The sequence below is a fragment of the Nothoprocta perdicaria genome, unplaced genomic scaffold (genome assembly GCF_003342845.1).
Source record: "Nothoprocta perdicaria isolate Ctin4 unplaced genomic scaffold, notPer1 scaffold_161, whole genome shotgun sequence".
NCBI lineage: Eukaryota > Metazoa > Chordata > Aves > Tinamiformes > Tinamidae > Nothoprocta > Nothoprocta perdicaria.
This window is the reverse complement of record NW_020454772.1, coordinates 694,040-714,881: the sequence shown is the minus strand read 5'-3', so window position 1 is coordinate 714,881 and position 20,842 is coordinate 694,040. Positions and strand designations below refer to the sequence as shown.

At 36.6% G+C, this 20,842-nt stretch overlaps 1 protein-coding gene across 1 annotated transcript in view; it reads right to left on the bottom strand.

The window, feature by feature from the left end:
- PIK3C2G (phosphatidylinositol-4-phosphate 3-kinase catalytic subunit type 2 gamma) overlaps positions 1-20,842 on the bottom strand; it is a 262,575-nt gene that overhangs the window by 139,436 nt on the left and 102,297 nt on the right. The window contains exons 11-14 of the mRNA XM_026035575.1: positions 16,011-16,044; positions 8,334-8,529; positions 5,322-5,444; positions 998-1,129 (exon numbers count right to left, since the gene is read on the bottom strand). Of these exons, the coding sequence (XP_025891360.1) occupies positions 998-1,129; positions 5,322-5,444; positions 8,334-8,529; positions 16,011-16,044 (485 nt within the window). The remainder of the gene's footprint in view (positions 1-997; positions 1,130-5,321; positions 5,445-8,333; positions 8,530-16,010; positions 16,045-20,842) is intronic.

Sequence of the window (20,842 nt, the reverse complement as noted above, 5' to 3'; positions counted from 1 at the left end):
AAGTACAGCCTAACCTACAGGCTAGCTTTTTAAGCCTCTCAGCCTAAAAATTCAATGGAATCTAGTGTCTTTTATATATACTAAATGCATAAATACAATTAACGCTTCTCTCTTTTTCCCCTTCTCCCTCGCTCTCTCTCTTTCTCTGTCGTTTTGACAGAGGATGCCAGCCTGTGCAGAAGCAGATGAAGAGGTCTTAAGATGACAGAAAGTGGTACAGCTGGGGGCTGGATGCTTACACAGAAATTTGTGAGGCTTGAACATACATCTCTATTGCTCTCTGGGCACCTTGCAAGGCAGCTGCTGTGAATCTTACTCTGAGATATATAGGGATCAGGGGATGGAGTCTACATAAAAATTAAACATTATTTTAACGGCTTGATGGAAACTTAAGATGTCTTAGTGCTTATAAAATATATTTCGGGTACTGTAGAAAGTTTACCTTAAATCTTTGCTTACACATCACTGGAGAGCGACTTGAGTCTATGAGCATCTTTAAACCCCTGTCACACTGAATGTTGTGCAGAAAAGGAGAAGTTAAGAAAGAAGATAGAGCTTTAAGTGCTTTGTAGAGGGAAAGGTGCTCACTGAGGTAATCGCTAGCAGTCTCACTTTTGACACAATGAATGGACATGAGAAAAGAAACCCAATTCAGAAAATAAACAAATGTGAACAAGCAGCAAAGTCAAGAAGGATACTGGAGAGCTACAGGAAAGGGTACAGGAAGACCTTTCAACGCATCTGAGGAGCTTCATTGTAAGAAGTTAAACAATTATGGAAGCCAAATCCCAAACCAATGTATTTGGAACAACTCTGTAATCTGAAAAGCTCATGCATGGGGCTCTTACAGGCACATTAGGCTGTAAGTTACTGTCTCAATCTTGCTACAGCACACTTTCAAAAGAGTCTTTCTTTGCTTTTATATTTCCCTAAGTTTAGAGCAATTCTATTCAAGAATGCTCTTTTTTTGAAAGTTACTATACAAAGTTGAACTCACTGTTTTGGATACAATGGGCAGCATGTCCAAGCAAGCACTTCTGTATTTTTAGAGATACTGTTTGCTCCAAGTAGCTTAATTGTCAGCATAGTCTCTCTTGGAAGAGCCTTTAGTCGTAGAGGAAAGTTGATTCTAAATGAAAATCCAAAAAGAAAAAAAAATTAATAAGTGTTTTAGTCCTGTTACACAACACAGATATCAAGCCATATATAGCAAGACTGCAATTCTCTGAAAGAAAACGTAACTGACAGGTCCTTTCAACACACTGGCAAGAACTGCCAACAGTTAATGTGGGGTCAGAGTATATGAGAAGAGGCATATAAAATCACTGAATCATATATAATCACTGAAATGCGTAATCACTTAGCTAAGAAAAGCAGGAAGAGCTTTTGCCATAGAACGGCTTTATCAATGAAAGACTACTTCAGAAGAACCCACTAAGGATTGAATGGTAAACTAACAGTTATTGGTCAGATTACTGTCTTCAGAGACAAGGCTACTTCTAATGAAATTAAGAGTGGAAGTAGATTTTGTCTTAAAAGCAACAAGTATTCATTTCAGCCATGTACTGATCTTTAGCAGTTACTTTCATGTTGTGTGAAAAAACTATGTATGGGACTACCTTAGAGATGTTTCTCTTCTTCCTAAAACTAAAGGTACATTTCACAGAATCACAGAATGGTTAAGGTTGGAAGGGACCTCTAGAGAACATCTAGTCCAACCTCCCCTGCTCAAGCAGAAAGAAATTTTTATTTCGTTCCATGTATATTCAGTGCAAATTTAAATTCTCAACTGGAAAATGACACTAATTATATTTTCTGTGTAAACAAAATCAATATTAAGAGCTAAGGGCTAAAAGAATTGTTCTGCATTGGCAAGGTAAGCATTAAGAAAACAACAAAGAAAGCATCAACTTGAATCTAAATCTAGAATATAAATTTAAATAATACAAAGTCTATTAAATTTTTAGATAATCTAGATGGGCAAAACAATGCAACTTTCAGTATTTTAAAAAATTTACATCTTAGTTATGTAATAAGCTTATGCAGAAATCAGTATTTAGAAAGTAGAGGGGCCTGCAAAACATCAAGATTATGTTGCTTCAAGACAGAAACAACAGTATAATGCAAAATTAGCATAAGATTTTACTCCCAGCTCTGTCACTATAAATCTGTCAAAATTCCATTGGCTTCAGGAAAGTTTCCCTGAATATACTTAGGAGTTACTGAAAAAAAGTCAATTGTTGCAGTTGAAATTCTCAACTACTGAAAATTAGTATTATTGTCAAGATTCAGATGATCAGTCCTAAACATTTTGGAAATTATTCAAATTTTCATATCTCTCATTTTGTGTAATAAAGTAAAAGAGCAATTTCTCACCCTAATTAGCATCAACAGGATTAAGAAACAATTCTTAACTGTCTTCCCATGTGTCTATTTATAGCTTTAGATTCTGCATGCCTTGTCTTATGCACTCTCTCTTACTTATAAGCAGTTAAAAACTATTATTTGGCAACCAAATTTACACATGCCATAGATAGCTTATTCTCTGTCTTTTTATTTATAGGCCAACAGCTCTGCTCATATCACATAAAGTAATTCTACAAGAGCTACACTTAATTTTAAAACATCATTAATACTTGCAGTGAAGAAACAAAAATAAAAACAATACCTACATTTTGTGATACAGAATTTCTTAACACTCTTTATGAGCTTGGAGCAATGAAATAAAACACACAATATCTCTCTCATTGCAGAAAGCTTGACAGAACTTCTCTAAGATACAATATACAGCCTGGCACATACTTGTAAAAAAAACACAGAAATTTTAACACGGGTCACACAATCTGAGACTCAAACCATGGGTGAAAGATGAGCAAAAAATCCCTTTTAATGACATGTGGTGCTTAATGAAGAGGGGGAATATCTGCATTGTGTGAAAGAACTTGGATTAATATATATTTACCTGTCTAAGATTGCTTAGGGTTAATGCAAATGGATGAGTAACAGGAAGAAAGAGGAAATGGATCGGTGGTCAAAAATAAGACATTTTACAGGTGAAAAATTTCAACAGGTATAGAGAAGAATAGAGAAGCTGTTCACTGAGAAAGTCCTGTTTACAAATGTTAGATAAAGTCATACAGCTAGTTTCCAAGACTAAGGGCCTAACTGCTTAAGGACACTCAAAACTGAAGAGCTCTGGGGAACCCAGACTTGGCCTTGAGAGAGTATAAACTAAACAGACAAGCCAAACAAAATATGGTGAAGAGAGAAGGCCAAAGTCAGCAAAGTATCTGAGGTGATGGATTGCAGGCTTAATGCTAATTCCATATTTCATGTCTGTAGATTTAACCTAAATTATGGAGAATGGAAAAAGAGAGGAGATGGAAGAACAAAGATATTAAAAGCAGCCAGTTAATAAAAAAGGAAGAAAGTAATTAAGAAGTCTCAGTCATGAAAAATGAAGGGAATAGGAAAATATGGTGGCCATTTTTGGACTTTGCAGATTATTAGATAGATATCAGCCTGTTCAAACTCTGCACCAAGGTAATTACCACACTTCTCAAAGCTGACATACAAGCTCTTCTGTATACTCCTAAAAAAGGATATTCCACAGAAACACTAAATGAGACAGCTTTGATAGGTACCAAATAATTCCTATCTTTTCTGTAAACATTCTGAGGATTAAAGATGCTAAAAGACTTGACTAGAAGTGTAAATTCAAACATGGAACCTCACCAAGTTAAAGTTCAGACAGTAACTTGTTAAAAAACACTTGAAAACACAAACCAAATAGATGAAAACCAACAACTATAAGTTTTTCCTACTATAAGAACTCTCTGCCCAGATTCAAAAACACTGCTCTTAATTTTTCTATCCTGCTCCAAACAGAAGGATCTTAGATCATGACTTATTTCAAATTAAGTAGGTTTATTTTTTTGATGTCATTCATCCATGACTGGATGGTGACTTAACTAGATCAAATTAGATGACTTTCTAATGCAGCAAGCTTTTCCTGGTTGCCTTTTGTCACATACACTTTCAATCAAGTGAAAATGCATGACTCAAGGCAAGAAGTCTTACAGACGTCTTATATGCTTTGCAAACTTCTAATGTGAACCTATTCTTCTCAGTTTGAGAAATTTAACTTTATAGCTAAAATATAAGCAAGAGTGAACACAATTTAGTTACAATTCTAGTTTACAATTTAGAACCTTAATAGAATTGCAGCTATTTTGTTTCTTAGCCTTAGGGCATACATACCAAGCTTCCTACATCTGTTCAGGAAAGCTATTTAAGAAGGCTACACAAAATTTGTGTGTTATGAGTTTGACAAAAAACAGTCTTATTTCATTTGACCAGCTCCAAATTCTTGTAAGCCATACAGGCAAAGAGAAGTTATAAATTGCACACTTTGTACTAAATGACAATGTAACAAAACCTCTTTTGGATGAATTATAGCCTTTGCCTAATTATAACGTAAACAAGCTTCTTTCAGATTCAGATGGAATTGTAATGTAATGTACAGAAAATCAAAAGACCGTAAGTGTAAAAGCGCTGTGTTCAGGAAGCTAGGAGGGAGTGGTATGACCACTAGCATTTGAAAAGTTGGCTACCTCTTTTCTCACCAGGTATTGCAGGGATGACTTTGTCGTGGTGTTGTATTAACTGAATGCTACTTACGCGTGTGTTTTACTCTACAATGGACTTAGTTTCCTCAAAGCAGACAGGCAAGTGACAGATAGTTGGTAGCCTTTATTCTAAAACTTCAAGTCCTCATCTTAAAACCTGAGTGCAGACCGTTCTTATATAAAAATGCACACCTTTATTCCTTTCTAAATGGAAACTCTTTAAAAATATGTTACAACATGTTCTCAAGATGAGTATACTTATTAGACAAAGTTCCAAAGTGCAGAAGTACTAATAAGAGAACTGAAATAAGGTCTTTGGTTGAATTTCATTTCAGCGTTAGTAGCCTATCAGTGCCAGAACTGGTACATGAACACTCTACTGAAGCCAGCTTCTTAGTTTACTTCTAATTTGCTTCCTCTTGATATCCTACTCCTTTCCCCTCTAATATTCTTCAGTTTCTCTAAATACTTTGGAGTTTATTTTTCACAGAAAGAAGATCCTTACAAAAAGATGTGAGTCTTCCTAGAGGTACTTAGTTTTGTATTACTTTGGGACATTTAGAACACCATTACTTCATGTCACATAAAACAACAAGTACCCTTTCTGCCCTACACTTTCAAAAAGAATAATAATTCATTATGCAAAATTTGTCAAACAAGGCAAGCACATACCACACAGAACCTAAAACTTACATCTCATTCCAGTCCACAATGAAAAAGAAGGATCTTCTAGCTGGTATATTTTTACAGACCTTCACTTGACATATTGTCTTCCCAGCATAAGTTAATGAACAGGAAAAGGAAAAAGTTTTGTAGCTAGAGAAAAAAAAAAAAAAAAAAAGATTAATTGTAACGTAACATGTTCAAGGAAGTAAATTTAGGGCTAGTCATGCAGAAATGTGTGAAGACCCACCCTTCTTTATAGAAAGAATTAAAATAATGGCTCTCATAAGAATGTTTTAAAAAACAGTATTCTTTGTAGTCAGTTCAAGCAACATCCTTAACACTCTTAGATTCTGCTCCATATTTTTGTCTATTTGGCTGTTTTTTTTCATTATTGCAATCATGGAGAGCATTGACATAAGTTATGAAGTGTTACAACTTGTTTATCATACAGCTTCAGTCAAGTAAATCTAACTGCACTAGTATTTCCTAATCTATGAAAAACAGGATAATCCTTAAGAGAATGCAAGCAATTATGTGAGCATTAGAGTGCTGGCATTCTTCAGATACTCCTTTGGCTAGCTTCACAGTGTAATTTCATATTGTTCTTAACGAAAGCTTATTCAATAATAGTCTAAAATAAAGGAATATTGTAAAATCAACTAACTGGTCTTACAACTTAGCTGGTCTTAGTTGGTAATTTCCCTATCTTCCTCTATAAAATTGCCCCTCTGAGTTTTAGGTCATGTTCTATACAAGAACAATGGATAGCAGAATAAAGCAGCACATCTGAAGATAACTAAAATTGTGTGGCTTTGCCTCATTTATAGGTATGATGATCTTTTTTAGGACATCATAGTAATTGTTATAATTATTGTAGTTTTTTTTTTTCTTTGAATTCAAATAAGATCTGATATTGGAAGTATCTGTAAGATATCCATGCAGAGAAAGCGAATACTTTACTAGTACCAATAGGAAATGCTTATGCTCTTAAAAATGGTATTTTTCTTCTAAACAGTATAAACAACTGGGTGATAGTGCAGGAAATAATAGATTTCAAAAAGATTATTAATTGAGCAATGCTGTTTAAATACAAGTAGTGATACCTATGTACTTTACGGTCCCAGTCCTGAGAAGTTAATGCTTACACAGTGCTTCAGTCGAACTGAAGTCAGAAAGTTTCTTCAGAGTGCATGCCCTTCCACACAATATATGTCTTTACCTGCCCACAGGATAAAAGGTATGACTCTCTGGTCTTGTCCCAAAGACCACTTTGGATCATCCACAAATAGATAGGTACCTGATTTCCCAGGCTGAAGACACAAACATAGCTAACTATGATTCTAGCAACATTATGCCACTAGCAACATCTGCTCAGAGAGAAAGCAAAAAACACTGATAAAAGAAGGAGGAAGGAATGAAAATACAATAAAGAAAAGCAGTCTGTTTTCTTACATCGTTTTGCAGTTTGTAAAGTCTGTGCTTACCTTTTTAAGGAGGACAGTAAGAGTGGAATAGGTAGTTAAGAGCACAAACACAAAATTAATGACAAAGAACCAAACCAAGCTTCAGAGGCACTTGAGTAAACACGATTCTGTAACATAGATCCCTCTCTTTTATCCCAAGCCACTAGAAGAAAAATTATTTATCACACAGACATACAGTAAACCAACGTGAGATAGATAGTGAGAGACTGCAAAATACTAAGCATGTTATGACAGCAGCAAGATGCAACATGGCCAGCACAGAATTAGGCAGTGCTTCAGAAATAAGTCAAGGGAATACAAATAGTGTTAGTAAAAGGATTTGAGGAAGGCAGCCATCAGAGCTGCAGTCCATGACAAGAAGTATATGTTAGCTAAGAATATTGGAAAGTTAGAATTGGGAGATTAAAGAGGAAGAGAGATTCTCATTTTCAGAGGCTTGAATATAGTGCTCAAGTCAAGAGGACTTTAGACCATGTATAAATTCACATTTTACTGGAAAATCATAAAATGCAGTGCGAATGGTGTAACCATCTGCAAAATCAGGACAGTGAGTATAGTTCTGTATTTATTACCTTAACTTATTACCTTAACGCAAAGTCTCTCAGATTTTTATTAAACTGCTAATTACAGCTAAATGTCGTATAGTACACTCTTGCTCACAGTTTAATGCAAATGATCCCACTGCTTTTTAATCAGTCATCTGGAATTCAAGGTAAAGTGGAAGCAAGGGGAAAGTATTAATAAAAACTTGGAGAATAGCATCTTTACCCATAAAAATAATGTTGCCAGACTGTAGTTTTCTGTCCTCCTTTAATTACTTTGAAGCAGTAAGAGGAAAATACTGGGTTTATTCCATGTAGAAAACACAGCCATTTGAAGAGACAGCTAATTTGAATAAATAAACAATGTGGAAGAGAATATTTTAATAAGCTTTTTTTATTAAAGCTGTCTACATTTTTGCTTTCCTCTGCTGTGCTGACACACTGGTTACACTTAGACCAATAAATTATAATTCTTTTAACTACCATCTATCTATAAAGAGAAGTTTGCCAATGCAATGCTTAGCGAAGTTATGTGATTTGAATACATCAAAAGCAAAAAGTGCTGATAAGGCCATATTCAGACTGGCTTTAAGCAAGCACATTTCTCTAACTTGGTAAGTTGGTCTTCAGCTCTTCAAGTTACTTGTGCTGCACAGACCACATGAAGTCCTGACCCAAATCTCCTCCCTCCCTCTGAGCAGGTAGGTCATACAAGCATACCTAACCACATCCATTAAGGCCGATGGTCTGAACCAGCTTCTGATCAAGGACAATAGCCCAAGTCAACTCATTAAGTCTCCTAGGAGACTTGAAATCTCCTAGTCAGTCAGTTTCAGTGCAGTTTATGCTAGAAAAACAGTGGAGATGATAGATGCAGCAAGTTCTCAATCTCTAAGATGAATCTAAGAGTAATACCAAACCTGTGAAAGAAAATTAGTGTCTTTGAAACACGCGCAGCTGTAAGAACTGAGAGACGGCATCTCTTCTTCAGAACACCTACTGAAATTTCCTACCTGCTCACCCAAGCTTCTGGGATGTTATGGGCAGCATAAACAGTGAAGCTGAGCTGGGAATCTAGGTTGATATCTGCACATGAAGGACTTCTAGGTATGTTGGCAAGCTGAAAACCTGTATCAAAGCTGCTGCTGTAAACATGGATGAGGTGAGAGATGGCCAAGGAGAGATCAGTCACAGCATCTTCTATTAATGCTGGGGAGAGGGAGAGAAATAGAGGTTAGCAATAGGTCATTTGAAAAAGAAGCATATTTATCTTAAACCATCAGTTACAGGTTTGAAATGCTTCCTAATAAAATTTAATTAAAATAACATAACCTACCAACTGAAGCCAATTAGCCATCTGTGCTTCTGAAACCAGCCTTAGCTCATTTCTATGTATGTAATGAAATAGTCTTTCATTACAGTGCCTTCAAATTAAGGCATTTTCAAAGTAAGTCTTTTAAACTACAACCAGCCAGTGTGGCTCATATATGTCATTTTAGTCTCTTCATTTTTATTATGTAAGAGGTTTTTATTATGTAGGCATTTTGCAATTTCTGCTGCTACATGGCTACTTATTTGAAGGGAACCAGCAACACAGCATAAGAGAGGAAGAAAGGCATTGATTGCATTTTAAAACTACACAGCTGTTGCAACTGTAGGTAGACAACTCATGAAATATATATAATAACAGCCTCACTCAAGTTTACTAAGCATTCAGATGGTCATGGATTGGTTGTAACGCTCCACAATGACAGACAGAAAGATACATATCTACAAGGATATGTCAAGTGCAGGCAGTACATCATTTCTATCACACCCCTATTTACATTACTTCATTTGGCTTCAGCTCTGTGTTGCTCTTTTTCTGCAGTCACTGGCATATGTTTCTGGAGCAGCTAGGGACTATGTGATTGCCAGTGTAAATTAAAATTCCTGGGTCTGACAGCCTTCATCGGGGGAGCAGAGCTGTAACAACAGTTCCTTGAATCCCCAGGCACAGAACATCATGAGAGAGAAAGGGGTGTGCACATGTGTCAAGGTGCACTGCATCAATCTCAGATCAGCATGCTCTGTCTTCCAAAAGGGCTACTTGAATTCTTGCTCTTTTCCTCCATTTCCCACATGTCTACATGATTAAGATGTACTCTCAATACCTTTGGTCACAATTCCTAACATGTTTTTCTATACCATGTCCTGCCAGAGCTCTTAAGAGAATCCTGCCCTACACCAGATACAAATCCAGCTACTCACTGGACTTAGTTCTCATTTTCCTGCCAGAAACATCAAAGAACACACCCTAAGATTGCTAGTTTCTATCTTTTGCATTTAAACTAGCAAATACTCCAGATATTTGAGTCACAAAATCCATGGGTAAAACTGTGATGGATTTATTTCAGCCTTCATTTGAATCTAAACAGATTTCAAATATGTCACAGCACAAGAGCACATAACATTAGAATAGTTTGACATATCCTGGGGTTTGCTCCTGGATATACTGACACCACATTACATTCAGCAACGACGGGCTAGAATTTCTGTACTGTTTAAATCATCTTCCACATATGACAAAAAAAAATTTTAGAGATTAATCGGATAACAAAATCTATTTTTTTACTCCCTATTTATATATACACTTCTGTACCTAGTATTGTATTTCTACCCTCTTTTTATTCATTCTATTTATTATTTCCTCAATTTATCCTCCTTTATCACAATTGTTCCAAATATATCTTTTGCTCTCATGCATCTTCCCTAGGCTACCACTTCATTCTCAAATTCATCTGTCTTGAATTTGTCACAACTCAGTACCTTCCAAACTATAAAATGCCAAATTTAAAACTTGTACTGTATTCTTCAACATTCTAAGCAATTAACCACAGCAATTTGCATAAAACCTTCTTAAAGAGTTCCAAAAGAGGACTTCACTGGATTATGATTTTAGTACTGCAAGGAGAATACTATATTTGATGAAATGAAGATTTTTGAACCAAAACTTTCTGTTTTATCTAAAAAGTAACATCCCACATATTAGGAGAAACAGGTATTTTGGAAATTCCCTGGCTCCAACCAAAGATGGGTAGATATAATATCAAGTCCTTGTTTATGCAAACTGACCGACTGAAGTGAATGGTTGTGGAACAGAACCTTTCCTTTCCTGTGAAAAGGGTGAAAAACAGTTCAGAATCTTTGTAAAATTTCCTGATGTTTGCTAAAATATACCTTTTGGCTAGCAAGAGTTTTTACACAATCCATAGTGTATTTTTACACAATCCAGCATGGTATTGAGAAAAATATTTTGCCTAATAGAAAATTCGCAAATGCCAGGCAAAGAAGAAACTAAGGTGGAATTTATCTATCTCCAAATACAAAGCATCTTGTCCATAGGCCATATTTGCAGAAGAATGATTCTAATCAGTTAGCTGAGAGGAAAAAAAATAAAATAAAAAAAAAGGAATACCAAATTTTGGTAGAACCTGCCCATCCTGCAAGATCCATGTGGTTAAATGGCACAGGGTTAAAAGTCCTCACTTAGTTACAGAAAATGTCAGAGAGGCTGCCTGCCGAAGGGGGCTGGAAAGCTCTATTCTTGTTCTCTCTCTCAAAATAAATTCCATCTTTTGCCCAAGGGCTTCTCATGTCTGTGCCCGGCTGCAGAAGCTGAGCTGGTTTCAGAAGGGCTCAGGGGCATGACAGTCTGGTTCTCTTGCTAAAACAGGGACAATCCGTCTGTCTGCTAGTAAAGGGAGACAAATGAAGCCTCAGCACTGTGAGCAAATGTACAAGTACAACCTGGTCTGTAGCTGTAAGATTTTTTCCTGTGTTTGTTTTCTTACTCTTCTCAGCTCTCAGTTTAAAACCATTCTGTGGCTTCTGGATTATAGTCATGCTCTTTAACCCCTGCTCCCTGCTCATTAAACCCAGTGTCAATTAATTAAATTACAGTTCAACACTTTAGCTAGTCTGTGAGTGTCCATTACTCACTAGAGCTACTCAACATCTTTTCCTTGTAGTTCTGTGAGCTGCTGAATAAGATTTAGTGTGCTGCAATTACATCACCTAGATAATCTTACTGCTTTTTATCACTTTTATGATTCATCTGTCTAAAATGAGAAAGGAATATGATGTTTCACTGATTTACATAGTACAGGATGTAAACTTCCTACAGCATTTGCACAGCTTTAGATATGCCATACCTAGGGGAATGAGGAATACACCACATCACAAGGTGGACTGTGACCAAGATTAATCAGCTCACAACCCCAAGACTTGTAATTTATTTCTGGTATGAAATTAGTTAGCATCACTTCTCACTGCCACCTTGGCAGATATGACATGAGTCAGGAGGGAGGTGAATGCTAGCCTAGGCAAAAATCAATACATGACTCCCAGATATGCTTATTTTTGACATGTGTTCCTTGTACATGAAATCTGGAGATATGAATTTCACTCTTGGTGAGAAACAAAATAATCCACGCAGTCCCCCAAAGTGTTTATAAATATACATGCACATGCCATCAAGATTTAGTAAAGATCACAATAGATTATTCCTTACAGCACACCACTTTCTTTCTTCTTCTCAGTCTAATATTATGATTCCTACATTAGTTCAGGGCCAGGCCTTCTAACAAAGTAGGTGTTTTGCTGTTCATGTACTACCAGATTATATGAATTCAATACGCCACGCTTGATCCTTTGTACATATTTTCTCCAGATAAAAAATGCAAAATATCTGATTGAACAGAATCTTGGAGAAAGAAATAATACTCATACGATACTTTAAGGATATTTTGTAAAATGTAAGCATAATATTGTTCCTTATCACTTATTTTCAGAAAGAGGAAAGAGGAAGAAGAGCAAGGTCCTAAATACACTTACTGTCCATATGAAAAAAATAAAATAAAAAAATGTTAAATAGTGTTAATTAGACCATTCAAATGGTCTGATTATGGCTTGCTAAGGAAGCAGCAAGACATTAAGAGATTATGATGTAAGAAGTGATGAGATACAGCGTTTCCAAGCAGGAATATTTATCCAATTTTTGGATAAATAAAAACTTAATTGGAACACTATCTCCTTGTTACATGAAGAATCCTGTGCATTAACCCTTGAAAAAACACTTCCACTTTTAAAGAGAACAAGTTCATTAAGCATATCATCATCAAGATATCCATTTCTACAGTCAGCCCAAAAGACAGCGACTCCATCAGTTCAGCCAGAACAGACTTTTGATTGACTGTCATCAGTCCATGCTGCATTCTGGAATTTCTGGGAAGATGTGCCAAAGACCTATTGATCAAATTCCAAAAGCTGCTTCTTTTGTCTGATCCAGTGAAATTCCTGCTTGAAGTTACAAGGCTGCGGGCACCTGTACAAAGGTTCATTCATCAGCTTTTGAGAAAGACACGCGGATTGAATTTGGCGTTGACTTGAAGTCTAACTTTCTATCCAACAACAATACTAAATCTTTATTAACTTGAATTTGTTTATTCATATTGTTTATTCATATTCTTATTCATATATGATTCATATGTGATATGAATATTCTTATTCATATCATATATGAATATTATTCATATCATATATGAATATCATTCATATGTGAACATTCCTATTCATATCATATTGTTTATTCATATTCTTTTATACTGCAGATAGGTGGCAATGTCTAGAAATTCTTATCTTTCCTCACAGTTGAGAAGAAAGAAGAAAAGGAAAATACAGTTTGAGAACAAAGACATTAACGCAATTTTTCTGAGGTCTTCAGAAAGAGACCAGAACATGACCCAGACTTAGACTTAACATGAATACCGCTCTGTTCACAGTGATGAAATAATATGGTCCACAAAGGTAACATAGTTATTGTAACACTAAATGGCAGTAAACTACCATTATTAGTTACTGTAACACTAAATCAAGGTTTGAGATCTTGAACACTGACTTTGATCTGTTTTGTCCATTTCTAACGACTCAAACCTCTTTTTTTTTTTTTTTTTTTTATTAGGAAAAGAGATTAAAGCATTTTCTAACCGAATTAAATACAGCTTTAATTACAGTAGCATTCTTTATCTTCTTCCTTTTTGTGGTAAAGAGAATGTATAATGAAGACAAACAAAATCCTGTTTGACAGTCTTTAATGATACTCAAGGTAATAATAAATATAATTTGGGGAAAGAAGGAGGAGAGGAAGAAAAAAAATCTAGTTGGAGTAAATGATTGTTCGTGTTAAGAGCTTGATTCTGCTTTCTTGAAGATAACATGAAGTTATGTATAAAGGACAGGAAAAAGCAATATGAATACTAAATGCAGTCTGTCTCCTCCCAGATGTGATAGCTAACTTCATTTGCAAGTGTACTGGTAGAAAAAGCAAAGCACATGCTCTTCAGCTTCCCTGAGATCTTGCAAAAACATATCAGCACCAGACAAAGATGGTTATTTTTCTATGTTTTAGGTTTACCAGCTAAGCATAATAAGTAAAAGGAGAACAGGAAGCAAACGAGGTGGAAAATTTTATGCAAAGGTGGTTTCATGAAATGTGTACTTATCACCTTTCAGGTGTTACAATAAGTTTTTACTTACTGGGTGAAAATATCATGGAGATTCCTCTCAGTTTCCCCATGTGAAAGGATGAGATCCCGCCCCCAGACCCCTGGCATTATCAAGAAGGTGAGCACTGAGGAGGTAACTAACTGAGCAGTGCTGATGTTCCCCTCAAATGGAACAGACAAAATATCTTTATTCAAAAAAAGTGAAATATTTTTTGAAGGTAAAGTAGCTTTATTCACTTCTTGGCGGTAAGATGTAAGTGCCTAGGTGTACTAGGGCCAAGTTCCACCAGACTGGTTTGGGGCTATTGCTGTTACACTTCACTGGTTTATCAGACATAACCTTAACCTGTTTTTCGACTAGACCTTTCTGATCAAACTCTTTAACTTAACATTAAATATTTCGCTCGCTTTCAGAAACAATTTCATGTAGCAGTTCTAACTGCAATGTAAGTACTACATTAACACATACATGAAATGTACAGTGTTGCTTGCAATAGGCCAAGGTATCCACCTTGGTTGCCTCGGACAACTCTGACTGGAGGCTTCTCTGCAGAGTTACTACCATGCTGACAAGCTCTGACTTGCAATTGCAGTTTCTCCTATTACCTTGCCAGATGGATTCTGCAATCCTTACGGCATTAAGGGAGTGTCAGGAACGCATCAGGCCTTGTGGCTGAAGGTTTCCTGGCACAAACAGGTAGCTGCAGAGAAGTAAAGTGCCAAAAATCTACTAGTTACTTTAATATTGCTTAATAAATCTCTCTCTCTCTTTTTTTTTTTTTTTTTTTTTTTTTTTTCCCCCCTTGAGGAAGCAGCTCATTCATTGTAGTCCAAGTCCAAGTTTACAAGTATCCTTTAACACAATAATATTTTAGAGCCTTTCCAGGCAGGTTTTCTGAAGAGTGTGTGGAGGAACATGCTTCAGGCATAGATACTGATTTGTAATTATTAATTCATTTCAACTTTGTCAGATTGTTGTCAGTAGTAGAGCTAGACAAAACTCATGGACTAATAGTCTATATCCAAGGGAGAAGAATCACACAAACCACGTTTACCTTCTCCTTCCTTCGGCACTTGCATGTCCGTCCCATATTCCCCTGACCTCCAGCTGCTTAGCTTCTACTGGCAGCTAGAAATATGATTACTGTGTGTTGCTTTGTTTGCTGATCATGAAATTAAGTAACAGTGAAACGACAAGCCTAGCACTAAACCACCTCTGTGCTTGAAAGGCTGCTATAATCTCTCTCAGAGTCCACTGCAGTTAAGATTGACAGATGGAGAAAGAAGAAAACAGAAAAGACATCTAAATGGCATCTAAAAGACATCTAAATCACATTTTTTCCCTCTCCTCCTCCTCCAAAGAATAGAGGAGACCCAGCTGACAGTTTCCACATTGGCCCATGTCCAACATACATATGGTGGCCTCAATGCAAGCACCATCAAAGCCCTTTGGCTGCATGTCCCAGTCCAGGAACCCAGCAGGGCAGCACTCCAAGACCTGGTCCTGGCTGTCAACTCCATGAATTTGGCACAGGAACCAACTAGAGAGCAAACATACCTCAGTTTGTGAGGTGCTGCACAGAACCGCTGACAGACCAGCCATTAGCCACTGAGTCTAGACTAATGAGATTATAGGGAGGGATTCTGTGAGTGTGAGTCTATGCCCCATTACTATTATTAGCCTATCCTCCTTGTTGCAGTATACCAGGTAACAGAAAACAACACACAGTTTAAATAACAAAAGGCAGAGAACTGAAATTTAAGGAGGAATAGCAATTAATGGAGTAGGGGAGAAAAGCCACACAAAATCAAATTTTCAAGAAATAACTGTTTTTTTTTTCCCCTGCTAGAATTAAGGGCAACTACTAAAAATAGCAGTATTAGCACTGCAGACTGTAATATGTTCTTTCCCTTTATTACTTACTCTCCATATTTGAATCTCCAGATTAGTCTTAGGATATGCTATGTTTTATTTATATAACACTTTTATTTTAAACTTATCATAATTACCTCATACTATGACTAAATATGCAAATATCTACATTATGTTAGCTGCAACACTTAACTAATACAAGTAAGTAACAAAATGTGTGTTTTCTGATAATTTACCTTGAATTAACATAATTAAAATAAAGAACACATTACCTTTGCCTGGCATTTCCATGCTTGGAAGTGAATTCTATAAAGACAAAAACACAAGAGGAAATGTAATCATTTATTTCAGAAACGACCAAAAGGTACTTATGAAGATGTTAGGAACAGTACTGAGGGGAAAAAAAAAGGCAGATTTTTTTCTGGAAGGGAGACATATCCCAATGGTGTGATGAGAGAGGGCACAACTGGGATCCTTCTGGGCACTCCATCCACTCCTTTCACCATTGCAGATAAGTCACTTAGGACCATGTTTTGGACAGTATTCAGGCATGCTGAGATACAAAAAGGCACTTATCTGCGCTGGAGGTGCGCACACATTTTCTGCCTCTGTACGGTATGAGGGAGATACGCAAAGGCAGCAGGAGGGTGTTCTTATCTTGTCTCTTCACACCTGAGCTCCACATCCAGCGCCTTGGCATCCTCACAACATGGAGGAGCACCAAGTCCCCAGGCAGGCGGCCTACATTTCACCTGTATCCCTACTCCAAAGCTGCAGAAAGAGCTGTCTACTTGGAAGGTTTCGGAATAGGCTGCTCCTGGAGCTGGCCAGCAGGAAATAGGAGGTGTGGGAGCCATTTAGGCTGCCTGAGCCTGGCTCCAAACAATTAGCACTGAGGCTGCCAGCTTTCATTTAGACATCTAATTCAGAGGATTTTCCCCTCACACAGGAACTGCAAGGTGCTCTCTGAAAGATCAGGCCAGCTATTTTGCCCAGGCCAATCAGACCACCAAAATAAATAAATAATAATAAATAAATATATACATATATATATATATATAATGGTAAGTGCCAGACTTAATTGAACCAGATGACACGGAAGTCCGTCAGTGAGATCCAGTTCTTAACCATACACAATAATAAGCCAAGTTGGTATACCAGGATGTAGATGGCTTCTACCCTCTTTGAACCCACATGCCCAAAGGGTGTGTTATCATTCTGAATCCATTTGCAACTCTTTGAGCAGCATGCTAGTACACATGGATTCCACAAGATCTTCCTTAAAAACTCCAGGTCACTCCCATGTGACACAAGTACTGTGCTAGATACATGTCCTCCCATAAGTACTTGCCTTGGTGTTGCCAAAGTTTACCTGGTAAATATGAAGGAAAGCCAAATGCTTACTTGAGGGGAGAAAGAAATGCTCTAGGTTGAGAAATACATTCTCACAATCTTTTTATGCAGCAAGACAAATGGGAACAGAAACCTTTGTTCAATTCTCTCACATTTGGGAAAGTAAACAATCTTTTGGAACAGTGCTTATAATTTCAACACAGTCTAGCCCATTTTATATATAGTGGATTAATGCCTGTTCTGGCAGGATTTTATCTCCCAGGACCTTTTGTGAGCTGCTATAAGAAAGAGAAAAGGAGATGAAAAACCTTGATTATACAGCAGGCCCAGAATTTCTCCTGAAAGCGTTTTTAATTCCCAGGGTTAGGGTGGTTAGAAATTGAATGAATCACATTTATAAAGAGACACAACTAGTTCAAGAAGAAACTATTACTGGTGCCAATTGCTTTCATAATCTCTTAGCCACAGTACAGGACTTCACAATATTGGCAGTAAGGAGGCAAAAAGAGTAGTTTAATTAAATACAGGATATTGGAAGAAATTTCCTAATTTTATTTTCCCTTTTTTGCATATTGCCAAAATTATATTAGAGATTAATATATATATTTTTAAGCACGCACACATACATGTATAGATGTGTAGACAGACACATATAATCACACTCACCCTATGTAATGTACACTGGAAGGAACAAGTAGCAGTTTCCCTGAAGTGTTATGTTCACATGGATCTTGCCAAATGGATGTGTTAAAAAGCATACCACACAAAACCACACCATGTATTAAAGCATCGGGAAACCATGGTGAAAAAGCAATTATAACTTATATTCTGGCATTTCTCCATTAGCTAATGTGCAATGCTGGAGATGTTACAGGTAGCTTCAAAATTTTCACTTCAGTTTTATGCAAGTTATTTGATTGTCTAAAAAAAAGGGTGATCCTTGTAGTGGTTAGACACCCTTCCTCTCTCCCATCATAACAAAAAGTCTTAGGAGTGCTAAGCTGATAAGCATAATAGAAACACTCCAAGCAGACTGACAAGATAAGCGAATATTATAGGATTTAATTATTCTGCCAGTACTCACGAAAGTACGATGGAGCCAGAATTCTAATTCACACAAAATGCCTCTACACTTCAATGTGATTTTAACTAAAAAAAAAAAGGTTTAGAGGAGCTGGTCCTCCACTGAACATCAAATATTAATTTTGGCAACATATGTTAATACTGAGAGAAGTGAAATTACATACAGTGAAGAGCTGGTCCACAGATTTTGTATAATATCGATAAACACAATCTTATTTGTTATATACTTATATATACTTTTTATGTTTTACACAAGATATTTACATACAATGTATAATCTTTATTTTTAAAAAATGGGATACTGTTTGTGTTACAGAGCATGCAGAAATCAATCTAATTGCTTTTATGACATTTATAGTTCAGCTGCTGCTGAGCAAGATAAAGCTCTTCATAAAAGCAAACAAACTTTTTTCTGGATTGCTGAAGTCTACTCGAATGTACTCGCATTCATTTCTCAAAGGAATAAGGAGCAAGAAGCAGCAGCAACAGTATTTGCTGCGGCAGGAGCAGTTTGACTTAAGCCTCCCACCTTTTTTTTTCTTTTTTTTAAGGTCAAAGTCGGTTGTTAATCAGGTCTGCTTCACCAAGTAGGAGTAAGGCAGGGGAGGAAGTCTCAGGCAAGGTCATGGACAGTCTCTACAGAAAGGCTTCAAGGGACAGACAACTAATTCAGCTAACCAAACTTGAAAGGAAATGCTGAGAGAACTGACAACTCAGTAACTTAAAATGATATTTCTTTAGAAAATGTGTAACAATCTGATCAGTATTATCCAAAAGAAATATGGAGACAACAAGCAGTTTGTTATGTGAATATTAGGACAGAAAAATATTTTTAAGACTAGTAATAAAATATTCTACCAGGAGCGAATCTTTTAAACATTCAATGGAGAGTATTCAGAAGCAGTATCATTTCACTCATTACAGGTGAGCAAACATCATCATTATTATCATCACTGCTTATCATCTGTAGCCTCTGGAGATTCCAGCTGGGACCAGCACTCCACTGTGCTGGATCCTGTACATGTAGATAAGAGGAGCCATTCCTGACTCTGAAGAGCTTACAACATAAATAACAACACCGAAAACAAGGAAAAAAATAGTATTATCATTCCTTCTGTGCTAGGAAATACATGGAAGTGGCTCAAGAGAAGCTGGATATATTGGAGTGAGTCTGTACAGGAGAGTTGGAAATAGGACAATGACTACCTGGGAACACTACAGACATTTTTTTTACAACAGAATATATCAGTTCATAATTCAATTATATGTCTGATAATGATAAATTCTTCTGTAAAATCATACCATTGCTTGTATGACAGTGACTCAGAAGGGAAGCAGAAACAAACACGGAAACATTGCAAAATACTAGATTCAAGAAAGATGGCCTGCACTTTTTTTCCACCTGCACAGAGGAAACCATGCAAAGCTCTTTCTATTTCTTTTATTTTTCTCTGCACTAGTCCTCCAGAGCACAAAGAGAACAGTTAATAAATGGAATCTTTTTTATTTCCATCTAAATCAACATGTCAGATAAAATGTATGCTGGAAGTTCCTCAAAATAGTCATTTCCAATAATTAATGCTGAAGCGCAGACACAGTTATTTAAGAGGCTATATAAGCAAGTCTTAGAGTGAGCTACGACCTAGAAACTCGGGAAGAACTTGGAGAGCATCAGTTGGTCAGGGCTGAGTAACAGCAACAAGAAGCGGAGCTACATTGTTTCTTACAACTGGGTCTGTAACAATACTTGCCTATCCGTCATTTGAATTCGGAAAACTCTAGCTTTCAGTGGGATCATACTCATCTAGCTACTTCCAGAAGGGCCTAGCTGGTTCCATCCACGGCCACGTAGCAACATCTGTCCAGTTATCTTTAGCATCCCCTGTCCCAGAAACACAGATCTAGGATTTACTTCCAAGTGAGACCTTCAGAGTGCTGCAAGGGATTTTCTAGACTTTTTTTGCTTGGTTTATATCTAATTTGGAAGGTACTGCTGTGCCACCATGTGAATAAGAGGAATGCATAGAGGTTAACAGAGAGATTTAAGAAAGATTTTCTGAACACCGCTTAAATCTGTTCAACTGACATGCTTCCTGCTCTCCGGTGAGACATTTCGCCTCTCAGCAAGAATTTTGCCCGTGTAAAATGATGACTATATGAGGGTTAACAACCTGTCAGAAGGAAGTTTATACGGATGGCAGTATATAATTAATTTGTTGGATGTCACTCTCACACTTTCAGAAATGGCATGAACAGAACTGAGTCAGCCTTCCCTTATCTCAGACTGAGGACCTCAAACTGCTTATCAGCCATATTTAATATTTTTTTTTTAGGTTGTTGAGCATCTAGTTAACATTCACTAGTTAATCTAATTAACAAAGGAAGTAGTGTTTCCTTTTTTGTGTGTGTGTGTGTCCTAAGGGTTCTTACACACTTTTCACAAGCCATGGGCTAAAATCCACTGACAGAAAGAATAATAGCTTTTGTACACTAGCTATTGCTGGAGGAAACAAGTAGCTTGCTCAATATGGCATAATTTCATAAACAAATTGAGAAAGAATTGTAAGACAGACGAAAGAAAGAAAGAAAGAAAGAAAGAAAGAAAGAAAGAAAGAAAGAAAGAAAGAAAGAAAGAAAGAAAGAAAGAAAGAAAGAAAGAAAGAAAGAA